This window comes from Elgaria multicarinata, chromosome 2 (assembly GCF_023053635.1).
Source record: "Elgaria multicarinata webbii isolate HBS135686 ecotype San Diego chromosome 2, rElgMul1.1.pri, whole genome shotgun sequence".
Lineage (NCBI taxonomy): Eukaryota > Metazoa > Chordata > Lepidosauria > Squamata > Anguidae > Elgaria > Elgaria multicarinata.
Genome location: NC_086172.1, coordinates 179,190,564 through 179,202,733, shown reverse-complemented (window position 1 = coordinate 179,202,733; position 12,170 = coordinate 179,190,564). Strand labels below are relative to the sequence as shown.

Below are 12,170 nucleotides of genomic sequence, written 5' to 3'. Positions count from 1 at the left end.
ACATGCCTTTTTTAAACATAGCCAGTTGCTGAGGGACTTTCTTTCTATTTTTTTAGTTTTTCAAAAAAGTACACCCCCCCTTCCTGTAGCATTTGGATGGAGCCCAGCAGTTCTTAGTGAATGCTCCCTCTCCAATAAGCATCCAGGAAGCACTCCTGGGCTACTGAATAGGCTGGAAGGAAAAAGGAAAAGAACTTCTCATGCAAGCACTGAGTCATTACTGACTCTTGGAGGGACGCCAGCTTTCGCTGACGTTTTCTTGGCAGGCCTTATAGCGGGGTGGTTTGCTGTTGCCTTCCCCGGCTGTTATTACCTTTCCCCCAGCTCGCTGGGTACTCATTTTACTGACCTCGGGAGGATGGAAGGCTGAGTCGAGGGGGGCGGAGCTTGGCAGCCATGGCGGTGGCAGGTTTCTTCTGAGGCTCTGAGCGGCGTTGCCGGAAAAAGCAATTATCTATTTTCTAATGGGCATAAATCTTTGAGCAAACGACAGGAAATGATTATAAAAGCTATCGGAGCTGGAAAGTGTTGAGAAGAGCCGATGGGATGAGGTGAGCTTGACGGAATGTCTTTATAAACTGCAGAGGCGAAACCGAAAGTAACATGATTGATGTCGCAGTTTGAAAAGAAAGAACTTATGCTTGTTAGACGTTGATCTGATTTACAGCGATCCTCACTTCTCATCCTTTATCTTAAGTTGGAAAGATTGAAATACTGGCTTTGAAGTTGTTTGCTGTAATCTTTGTAAAGTGGAAAGTGGAAGCTGTTTGCGGTGTGCCGAGAAGGGGGGGGGTGAAGGGGAAGAAACAGCATTCTGTGAGGGAGATGTGGGATTTTGAGAAACTGTGAATGATTGGATCTGATCCCCTCTAGAGAATGCTGTTGTGAACTGAATATATTTCCTCCCCCTCGGGAAGAAGGTGGTGTGTTTGGCACATAGAAGAGAAGCCAGTAAAAGTTGCTAAGGAAGTGGGGGCTCTAAGATTTATGCCCTACTCAGAAGGGTCCTATGTCCAACATTAAAAAAAAGATTAAGAAGTGGGAAAAGTTGAATAGACAAAAAAAGAAACCTTCAAATCATAATTTAACCCACCTCTCCCACCTGGAAGATACAGCCCCTGGAACAGACCAGGAAGACGAAGTTATAGACCCAGTTTCTTTGGATACAGTACCAAATAAAGAAAAGAATATGGCTGAAGGGGGAAAAGCAATGGACAGCAACTTTCCCTCCCTAGCAGAAATTAAGGCAGTTATTGTAGAGAATAATATCATCATTTTTAAAAAAATGGATCTGCAAATGAATGAATTTAGACAACAAATGCGTGTTCTTTCGGATAAGACCGCAGAAAACTCGGATAAGATCAAAGAGATAGAGGCAAAAGCGGAATTGGACCAGAAGAAGCAAGAGGCCTTTGAAAAATCAACAAATATTCAATTTAAGGAATGGGAATTACGTCTGATCGCCTTGGAAGACCAATCTCGTAGATCTTCAATTCGAATAAAGCAGCTGAAGCAGATACAAGGAGAAGATCTTAGAGAAATCATTCTGAACTGGTTCAAAGAGCTGATGCCTGACATACCAATAGATGGATCGGATCTGGACCGAGTCCACCGCGTGGGGGGGCAAAACTACAAAGGGACTAGAGATATTTTGGTGAAATTTGGTAACTATTATAAAAAAGAGCAAATCATGAAAGAATTGAGATCTTTGACCCAGTTACAATATAAAGGCAAAGCAGTGCAAATTTATAATGATCTTTCTCAACATACATTAAATTGGAGACGGAGTATTAAACCAATAACTGGAATGTTAATGCAGAACAAAATTCCATACGCATGGGGTTACCCGGTTTTCTTAAGATTTACATATGGGAGGAGGGAACACAGAGTAACCTCATTGGATCAAGGTAAAGAATTGCTGAAGAGGCTGGGTGTGGATGGGGAAGCAAATGGGGCTGGAGTGGGTGGGGGAGGGAATGAGGCTGGGACATCTGGAGAGTAAGAGAATTGTTAATTATGTTTGGAGATAATTGCAAATAGAAATGCTAATATAGAAACCTGCCGGCCAGGCGCAGCACTGCCTCCCCCCCCCTTTAAAGTAGATGGCTGGAGTACTAGACTCACGGGGATATGGGGGGGGGAATTAGAGTGGGGGGGTGGGGAGGGGGGAAGGTAGGAGAGGAGGGATTGGGGTAGGAGGGTGGGGGTTTTATGTATGGAGTTTGTTTTTTTATGTAAGCAAGTTTGAACTGCTGAGCACAAGGGATCGGAAGAGATTTCAAAAGGGTGATTATGGATAAAAAGATAAAGGTATCAACACTCAATGTTAAAGGTTTGGGGGCAGTCGTGAAAAGGAAGAGAATAGAACAAATGCTTAATAAAGAGGGATCAGATATTATAATGGTCCAAGAGACACACCAAGGCTCCGAGAATTCGAATATGATAAAATTAAAGTGGTTAGCCTATTATGAAAAGTCATTAGGGACATCGAAAAAAAATGGAGTGGCCACTTTGATTTCAAAAAAAAGTGGGTTTATATTAGAAGAAGTAAAAAAGGATGATAAGGGCAGATATCTTATGTTAAAAGGTAAAATTGAGGGAAAGGTCTATACTTTGATTAATGTTTATGCCCCAAATGAGAGGCATAGAGAGTTTTTTATAAAGTTGTTTAAAGAAATAGAAGAATTTAAGGAGGGGTATGTTATATTAGCTGGGGATTTTAATATGGTTATGGATAATAAACGGGACAGGTCAAATCCCACTAATGCTGAAAAGAGGAACAATATGACTATATTGAATAAATTAGTAAAAGAAAATGATTATTTAGATTCGTGGCGTTTACTTAACGGGAATAGGCCTGGATTTTCATACTTTTCCCCAGTTCATCATACATACTCCAGGATAGATTATATATTTGTTTCAAAAGATTTTGCAACGAGGATTTGTAAAATGGAAATGGGGGTAATAAAAGTAACTGATCATGCCTTGTTAAGTCTAGAATTTACAGTTAAGAAAGATTATAAAGAGGCATATAGATGGAAGCTGAATACAAAGATATTGAAATATAATAAAATAGTAGATAAAATTCGGAAGGAACTGTCGGAGTCATGGGAAATTAATGAAAAAGGAGGAACAGCTGGGTCAGTCATTTGGGACACCATGAAGGCTGTAGCAAGAGGAATCTGTATTAGAGAAACATGTAGTTTAAAAAGACAACAACGTGCAGAACAGGAAAAGTTAGAGATAGAAATTAAAAACTTGGAGGAAAGATATTGGCGAGTTAAAGATAAATATAAATTAGTGGAAATACAAGCTAAGAAGAAACAATTAGAAAATTTAAATATAGAAGAGATTCAAAAGAATTAAATGTATATGAAAAGGGAATATTTTGAAAACAGTGATAAGAACTCGAGGTTGCTTGCCAAGCTCACACAAAAAGAAAAAGGGAGGAATGGGATAGAAACGTTGAAAGATAGCCGAGGGAATTATTGTCATGCAATGAAAGCTAAAATAAAAATTTTTCAGGAATTCTATCAGGAATTGTATAAGGGTAAAGAAATTCAACAAGAAAAGGTGGAGGAGTATATTGGAAGGTTTATAAAGAAGGGAATAAAATTAGAATATAAGGAGTTAATGGAGTCAGTAATAACTCAAAGAGAAGTTGAAGAGGTTATTGATAAGTTAAAAGTTGGTAAATCACCGGGAGCAGATGGTTTGGGTCCAGAATATTATAAGGTCTTCAAAGACTGTTTAGTTCCAAAATTAATGGAACTTTATAATAGGATATTATCAGGAGAGAAGATACCTGAATCATGGGAACATTCAGTGATAATTCTGATCCCAAAACCAGATAAAGATTTGACTAATCCCGATTCTTATAGACCTATTTCTTTAATAAATCAGGATGCTAAAATTTTTACATCTATTATGGCCAAACGGCTAAATAAATTTTTGGCAGAATATATAGGAGCAGATCAATGTGGGTTTGTGGTAGGAAGGCATATGCATAATTTAGTGGGTAGAGTTTTAAATGTAATAAATGTAATAAAAAAAGCAAATATTAAGGCAGGTATTATGGCATTAGATATTTTTAAAGCTTTTGATTGTGTGAGCTGGCAGGCACTAAAGAGTATTATAGATAAATTGGGATTTGGAAATAAATTTAAAAATGTAATAGAACAGCTATATTCCCAAAATACGGCGGTAGTGGTGGTAAATGACGGACTTACTGAAAAGATACGACTAGCCAGAGGAACAAGACAAGGATGTCCGCTCTCGCCGGTCCTGTTTGTAATGGTTATGGAAGTTTTGGCGAAGGCACTAAGGGAGGATGAAGAGTTAGAAGGAATTGGAGAGGTAAGGGAAATAAAGTTAAACATGTTTGCGGATGACACTTTATTGACCATTAAGAATCCATTAAGAAAATTAGAAAGAATTAAATATCAGTTGAGGGAATTTGAGGAAATTACAGGGTTAAAAATAAATTGGTCTAAATCAGAGATGATGTTGTTTAACTATACCAAGAAGGAAGAAAAGGATTGGGAATTTAAGGGAATGGAATTGAAAGTTAAGAATGAGATTAAATATTTGGGAATTAAAATTACAAAAAATTTAGAGAATCTTGAAAAGGAAAATTTAACGAGGTTAAAGAAAGAGGTATTAGAGAAATTGGAGAAATATAAAAGATTAAATTTATCTTGGTTCGGAAGAATAGCCTTAATAAAAATGAAGATATTAGCTAAAATTAATTTTGTATTTAGAATGTTACCTATAAAAATATCAGAAACCGAGATAAAAAGTTGGCAAAATATTATTAATAAATATTGTAATGGAGAAAAGAGAGCAAGAGTGAATAAAAATAATTGGTACCTAAGCCAAAAAAAGGGGGGAATGGGTCTCCCAAACATAAAATTATACTACGTAGCAAATAGATTAAGACATGTTGTAGAAGCAATTATGGGAGTAGGAGATTTATATTGGATGGAAGAAAAAACCATAAATAAGGTAGAGATGAATTTGGAGAATTTTTTTTTTAAAGACGGAGGAAGAAAGTGGGTTGGAAGTATAGATAATCCACTCCTGAGGACTCAATGGGAAATTTGGAGTAAATTTAAAGGGAAGCTGCTTCCGAGCAACTCTCCCTTAGCACCGATAATAATGTTAAAGAATTTCCCAGAGGATCTAAAGGGTAGATTATGTAAAATATTAAAAGAGAAAAATAAAATAAGATTAAAGGATTGGGTAAGAGATATTAAAACAAGAGAGGATATGGAAAATTTGTTAAAGGAGAAGAAGCTATCTTGGCTAGAATATGGTCAATTAGAGCAATGGAATAAAAAGTGGATTAAAGATAATAGAATGTGCAGAAAGATGACGAGGTTTGAAGAATTAGTAGTAAGTAAGGAGGAAGGGAAAGGAGGGAGTATAGTTTCAAAAGGATTAATGAGTGAAATATATAAAATATTGTTAGAGAAGGAGTTTAGAGAGAATACAGAGAAAATGGTTTGGGAATCAGATTTGAAGATACAAATAGGGCGACAGAGCTGGGAGGGACTATGGAAACAAAGAGTGTTGAGAAGTTTATCAGTAAGAATAAAGGAGAATTATTTTAAAATCCTATGGAGGTGGTACCTAACCCCGGTTAGATTGAATAAGATAAGTGATCAACATTCAGCAAATTGTTGGAGAGGTTGTGGGGAAAAAGGAACGTATTTACATATGTGGTGGCAATGCAAATATGTACAAAGATTATGGAAGATGGTGTTCTCAGAAATTGAAGAAATAGTGGGAATGAAAATAGAACAAACACCAAAAATAGCATTGCTGTCACTATTTGAAGATATAAAGTGTGGAAAAGGAACTATAGAGCTGATATCGAATTTGTTGGTTGCAGCACGACTGATGGTAGCTAGGAACTGGAAGGTCCAAGGGGAATATTCTATTGAGGAATGGTACAAAGAAGTATGGGACATAGCCATTAATGATAAACTGACATGTAATATTAAGTGGAGAAAAGGCGTAACTAAAATAAATGAGTTCGAAGGAATTTGGAAACAGTTCCTAGTGTTTGTGTTTACTAAGGGAAGTGGGAAACCACCAGCAGAAGAAACGATTAGATTTTGGACTCAAGAATGATCCCGAGGTGGGGGGTGCACTTTTATGTTAAGAACGAAGATGTTGTAGTATGATAAGGTATATGTAATAGTTTTTGATATTTGTACTCAACAATCATTCAATATGTATGCAGCAGATATTTGATGTTTTTTTTTTCTTATTGTGTTTTGTTTCAGTTATATTTTGGTAATGTTTATCTATGTTTATATAGTGTTGAAAATGAATAAAAATTTAATTAAAAAAAAAAAGGTATAAAAAAAAAAAAAAAAAAAAAAAAGGAAGGCTGAGTCGACCCGAGCCAGCTGCCTGAAACCAGCTTCCGCTGGGATCGAACTCAAGCCGTGGAGAGAGTTTCGGCTGCTCAACATTTTTAAAAGTATGTGGAGAACCCCAAGGAAAAATTCTCACCTCTCCTAGCCTCTTTAGCCTGAGTTTTCGTTTTTCTTCCACCACCCCCTCCACATGGGTGAGAGGGACCTGTTGCACCCATGTCCTGCTTGTCACTTCCTGGCTGACCACTGTGTGAACAGAGTGCTGGACTAGATGGACCCTTGGTCTGATCCAGCATCAGGGCTCTTCTGATGTCCTTATCTTTGGGATCAGTCATGTGCTCCAGGTTAACCTGTACCCTGTCTCCTCTTGCATCCAGACTCAGGGCTTGGGGACAGCTCTGAAAATCCTGTTTTCTGAAAGCCTGATAGAAAACATGCCCGAAAGAGGCCCTTCACACAAATTCCATCTAACCAGGCAGGAAATCGTGTCCCTCTTCAATGCGTTTGGAAGGTGAGTGTGAGGTTTCAGCTTGGAAACACTTGGTTCTATGTTGTGTACAGTTCTGGTCACCACACCTAAAGAAAGATATTATAGAGCACACCTAAAAAAAAGACATAATAGAGCAGGGGAAAGTGCAGAAAAGGGCAACTGAAATGATGAAGGGGCTGGAGCATCTCGCTTATGAGGGAAGGTCACAACAACTGAGACTGTTTAGCTTGGAAAAAAGGAGGCTAAGGGAAGACCTGATAGAGATGTTAAAAATTATGCATGTTGCGGAGAATGTGTATAGGGAGACATTTTTCTCCCTCTCCCATAATACTAGGTCCCAGCGGGGTCATCCCATGAAGCTGATTGGTGGAAAATCCAGGACAAATAAAAGGAAGGACTTCTTCACACAGCACAGAGTTAAACTCTGGAACTCATGACCACAAGATGTAGTGATGGCCACCAATTCGGATGGCTTTAAAACAGAGTTGGATAAATTCCCGGAGGAAAAAGCTATCAATGGCTACTAGCCCTCATGGTTACGTGCTTCCTCCAGTAGCAGAGGCAGTAAGCCTGTGTGCACCAACTGCTGGGGAACATGGGTGGGAGGGTGCTGTTGCACCATGTGCTGCTTTGTGGGTCCCTGGCCAATGGTTGGTTGGCCCCTGTGTGAACAGAGTGCTGGATTAGATGGTCTGATCCAGCAGGGCTCTTCGAATGTTCTTATCTTTAAATAACTTTTTCTCTACCCTCACATTGGCTGAATTCCGATATCACTAGTTTTTACTAATTAGATTCTTCAGCAGTGGCTATAACAAGCTATCTCCCTTTAAGGACTTCCTGAATGGAGCAAAAGGGACCCCCCACCCACCCCCAGGGAACCCCGAATAAAGCCAGAACTGAGAATCCAGGGCAAAGCAGTCTTTTTATACCTTCATACCATGCCGGCTTCGATGCTTATTGCCATCAATGGAAACTGTAATGCCTTAAATTTGTTGATTGGTTACAACAGGGTGCTCTAGCTATAGGAGAAGCTTTTGAAGCTTTTAGAACTGGGTGGATGGGTGGGTGAAAGCCAGGAAAATCACCAAATGACTGGCAGTTTCCAGCCGGGGTGGGGTGGGGGAAGAAGCAGGATACACCTGGTGGCATGCGGAAGGAGGTGAGGCCATCTGCCGAACCCTCAAAGCCTGGATTGGGACCCCTGATGTAATGATTTCTGGTCAACTAGCCAGTTTTTAGGAGAAACAGTTTTGTATCAAATAGTATTTCATGTAAAATGGTTTCATCTAAAACCATGAAAATTGCCTTTATGCAGGGCTGTGCCCCCCCACCCCAAAATAAATTAAAGTATTTCACTCTCATTTCTGCACTGAGAAAGAGCTTAGGCTGTGATCTGTTGCCATCATGGTAAACAAATTTGCACAATTTATTCTGGTTTTGCTAGTTAGAGGAATGGGCTACAAATGACACAGGACCTCGATGCTGCGCACCCGGCTGCTGCTTCCTGGCTTATATTTTTATTTATTTTATTTATTTATTACATTTTTATACCACCCAATAACCGAAGCTCTCTGGGCGGTTCACAAAAATTAAAGGAGTAAAAAATAGCCAAAGGCAAGGGTGGAACCAAGTAATCTTCAACAATAATATTAGTAAAAGTTTTATTAAAATGCCAGGTGTGGCGCAGAGCGGTAAAGCAGCAGTTTTTGCAGCCGAAACTCTCCCCACGGCCTGAGTTCGATCCCAGCGGAAGCTGATTTCAGGCAGCCGGCTCGGGTCGACTCAGCCTTCCATCCTCCCGAGGTCGGTAAAATGAGTACCCAGGTAGCTGGGGGAAAGGTAATAACGGCCGGGGAAGGCAACGGCAAACCACCCCGCTAGAAGGCCTGACAAGAAAACGTCAGCGAAAGCTGGTGTCCCTCCAAGAGTCAGTAATGACTCAGTGCTTGCACGAGAGGTTCCTTTCCTTTCCAGGTGCCTACGCGTTTCGAACGTGGTTGCATTCTTCCTCAGGGCTTTATCTAAAAAAAAAAGAAGTCCTTTGTATCATAATATTTACAATTAGAGGCATTTTACAAGTATCTGTACCTTAAAAGTTTATAATATCTAGTTAGAAAAACTTTAAAACAATATGTATAACAAGACATGCAAATTGCAATCAAAAAAGGTGTAATGCATCATCATTCAGCTAATTGGAGTATCTATGCAAAATATAGCAACCAGGAACAAATCATCTATGTTACAATAACAAACAACAGTATTTACTTACAACGTTCGTGCAGTTGTCTGCAGAAGCTGCTAGACTAGCATCATACAGGAAGAAGTGAGAGATATAGGGAAAAGAGACCTTGACAACTAGTTGGAAACAGCTGTTTCTTATAACAATGCCGATAGTTCCAAAGACTCATTGAGGCCATAATAAAACAACCAACAGGTTAAAAACACAAATACAAAATACAATATAAAAAGCACAACCAGGATAAAACCATGCAGCAAAATTGATATAAGATTAAAATACAGAGTTAGAACAGTAAAATTTAAATTGAAGTTAAAATTAAGTGTTAAAATACTGAGAGAATAAAAAGGCTTCTGAAATTTCAGCTTTCAAGCGTATGTCTTTGCAGCCATAAGGACTAGAAACATGCTTCTAAAATCAAACGGAGATGGCGTCCCTCCGGAACCTCAGTAGACACACAGCTTTGCCTTCACCTATACACCAGTCCAGCGATAATAAACAATCCTTCTAATTCTCCCCCCCCCCCCGCCCCATTTTTTTCTGTCTTTCAATGCAGGATTTCGACAAGCGTTAAGGAGCTGGAAAATTTCAGGGACCTTTTACGGCCCCTCCAGTGAAATGGCTTCTGATAAAGACTGGCACCTCTTGTTCGATGGAGAACGAGGCTCAGAGAGGTTTCTGCTGACGTTGGCGCCAGGCTGCCCTTCTCCCTTGCAAGAAGGGCCGGGCCAGTGTGGCTTCAAGCGTTCTAACCACACTTTCCAGCTTGCAAGTTTGTACGTGGCTCTGTGGCAGCTGAAACTCCCGTGCGAGACGAATCTTCCAGGGCAGAGATAGGCAGCCCTTGACCTCGGCCTTTTCTCTTGTGTTGGTTTGTTTATTTACTAAAATCCCTGTGATCCTCCAAAATGTCCTTGTTTTAACAGAATCTCCTAACTGAAATTAGTTTTGCCTTCCCTCTTAAGTCATCCTCAGTTCTCACACTCATCTAAGACCCTCAGGCGTGCCTTGCTGGACATCTCTGGTCCAGCATTCATTACAGGATTCCCAGCGGTCGCCCAGTGCTTTCCCAGTTGGCCACTATCATCTATCCACCGCAGTTCTAACCGGTGAAGTGGACCTTCCGCTGCTGAGCTCCTGTTGAAGCCTCCCTTATGACCACTGGGTGACCCAGTGCCTTGCCCAGACACCAAGGAACCCAAGACACCACTGACCACCGCCCAGACACCAAGGAACCCAAGAAAAGCGTCGCTCTTAGAGAAGAGATTCTTGGGAGGTATCAACCGGGGCACCATTTCTAGCTACTGCTTCAGCCCCCGACACCTGGCCGGCCAGGGGTAGTAGGGATGATTGGTTTACTTCTGGCCAATGAGATATTTCCTTCTGGTGGCAACAATGATGCTAATGAGCAGAACCATTTCCTAAGAGGTGCTGCACTCGTTACGGCCCAGAAATTGGGAATAAGTCACGCAATCCCGTACTTCCAGTTCCTCTCGGATGCAAATTTAGCCTTACGCATGGTGGTCGTTCAGTTCTTTGCTCCCCCCTCCCCCCTGGAAGATACTCAAGGTGGTTAATGACTCAGGTCTCCACTGACCTTAACCTGGTTCTCTGTTCCCCCGTGTTTTGCAAACATACTTCAAATTCTGAATGAGCAGGAAATGTGGGTAGCATTAACTGTGGTTAACAGCCAGTGTTGCAAAAGTAGGCTTTGATCACAGTTGGCTGCAGTGAGAGCAGTCAGGCCAGGGAGGGGTTGATAGGGCAGAGGATGTATGTGATCATGTGGGCAACCGGCGATCTCGCAACCCTGGCTAAGGAGAGTGGCCAACGTTATATCTGCCGCAGCGATCAAAGCTAAGATCGTTGCAAATGCCTTGATATCTGCTCATCGCCTCTTATGGATCAGGTGCCCTCTTTGTTTTCTAGTGGTCTCCAGAACAATCTTTCCCATTCGGCAGGCTGGGGATGATGAAAGTTGTAGTCCATCACATGTGGAGGGCACCAGGTGGGGGGAAGTTACAGAAACTCAGGCTTTGGGAGCAAATTTGGCCAACGTCTGGGATTCCCCTATTCCCCATGAATGCCTTTCTTAAATACAGACAGGAAGACCTTTAAGCAAAAATATGCTGGTCTTTTCGATATTTTTGATAAACGAATCATTCTGGCCCTTTTGCCTATCCCCCACCCCCGGGGATGGAGCCCTTCTCCAAAATGGAATCCCGCCGTCAAGCCGAAAGGACTGCTCTTGCGGATAGTTTGTAACTGGATTCCATTCCCAGCCCCTCTATCTATTTCACCCATCCCAGATCTGGGTGGGTTTGCCAGCGCCTGCACAGAGCGTATAATTCTATGCGCGCAGGATTGAGCTGTGAACTGCAAAGAAAATATTTTCTTTGCGGTTAAGGAAGGGATGAGATGGGTTTAAATCAGATTTCCTTAATTTAACCAAGAAAGGGAAAAAAGTTACTGTTCCTGCAAAAGTTATTTGAGGAGATTGAGTTCTGTGTGTTGAAGTTCTGCATTTTTCGTCGTTGTGGCTCAGCGTCCCACAACGGGGTGGGTGGGGGTGGCATCCCACCAAGCTGCTGGTTATGGGTCTCCTCAGGGCTATGAGCAATCCTGGGCAGGCTACTCTTTCTTGAACTGGCTAGGAACTTAGCAGCAGAGCTAGTCCACTGAGGAAGACTCAGTGGGCCCGTTCAGAAGACACTTTAAATCATGGCTTTAACCACAGTGGTTAAGCCAGAAAGCTAGGCCGTGTTCAGAAGACACCTTAAACCATGGCTTTAACCATGGTGGTTAAGCCAGAAAGCTAGGCCGTGTTCAGAAGACACCTTAAACCATGGCTTTAACCACGGTGGTTAAGCCAGAAAGCTAGGCCGTGTTCAGAAGACACCTTAAACCATGGCTTTAACCACAGCGAATAAGTCTTTTTGCTTTATTCACCATGGTTAAAGCCATGGTTTAAGGTGTCTTCCGAATGGGATCAAGGAGGGTGGATCCTTTTTCCTTCCCCTGCAAACCTCTTTGACCCACACGTCCAGCTTAGAAGAGT

The 12,170-nt window shown here is 41.2% G+C and overlaps 1 protein-coding gene across 2 annotated transcripts in view; it reads left to right on the top strand.

The window, feature by feature from the left end:
• Positions 1-11,595, top strand: part of ERO1A (endoplasmic reticulum oxidoreductase 1 alpha) — a 59,157-nt gene extending 47,562 nt beyond the window's left edge. For both annotated transcript variants that reach the window (XM_063118204.1, XM_063118203.1), the window contains exons 15-16: positions 6,764-6,897; positions 9,669-11,595. In XM_063118204.1, coding sequence (XP_062974274.1) covers positions 6,764-6,897; positions 9,669-9,729 — 195 coding nt within the window. In that variant the 3' untranslated portion in view covers positions 9,730-11,595. The remainder of the gene's footprint in view (positions 1-6,763; positions 6,898-9,668) is intronic.
• Positions 11,596-12,170: the final 575 nt, after the last annotated feature.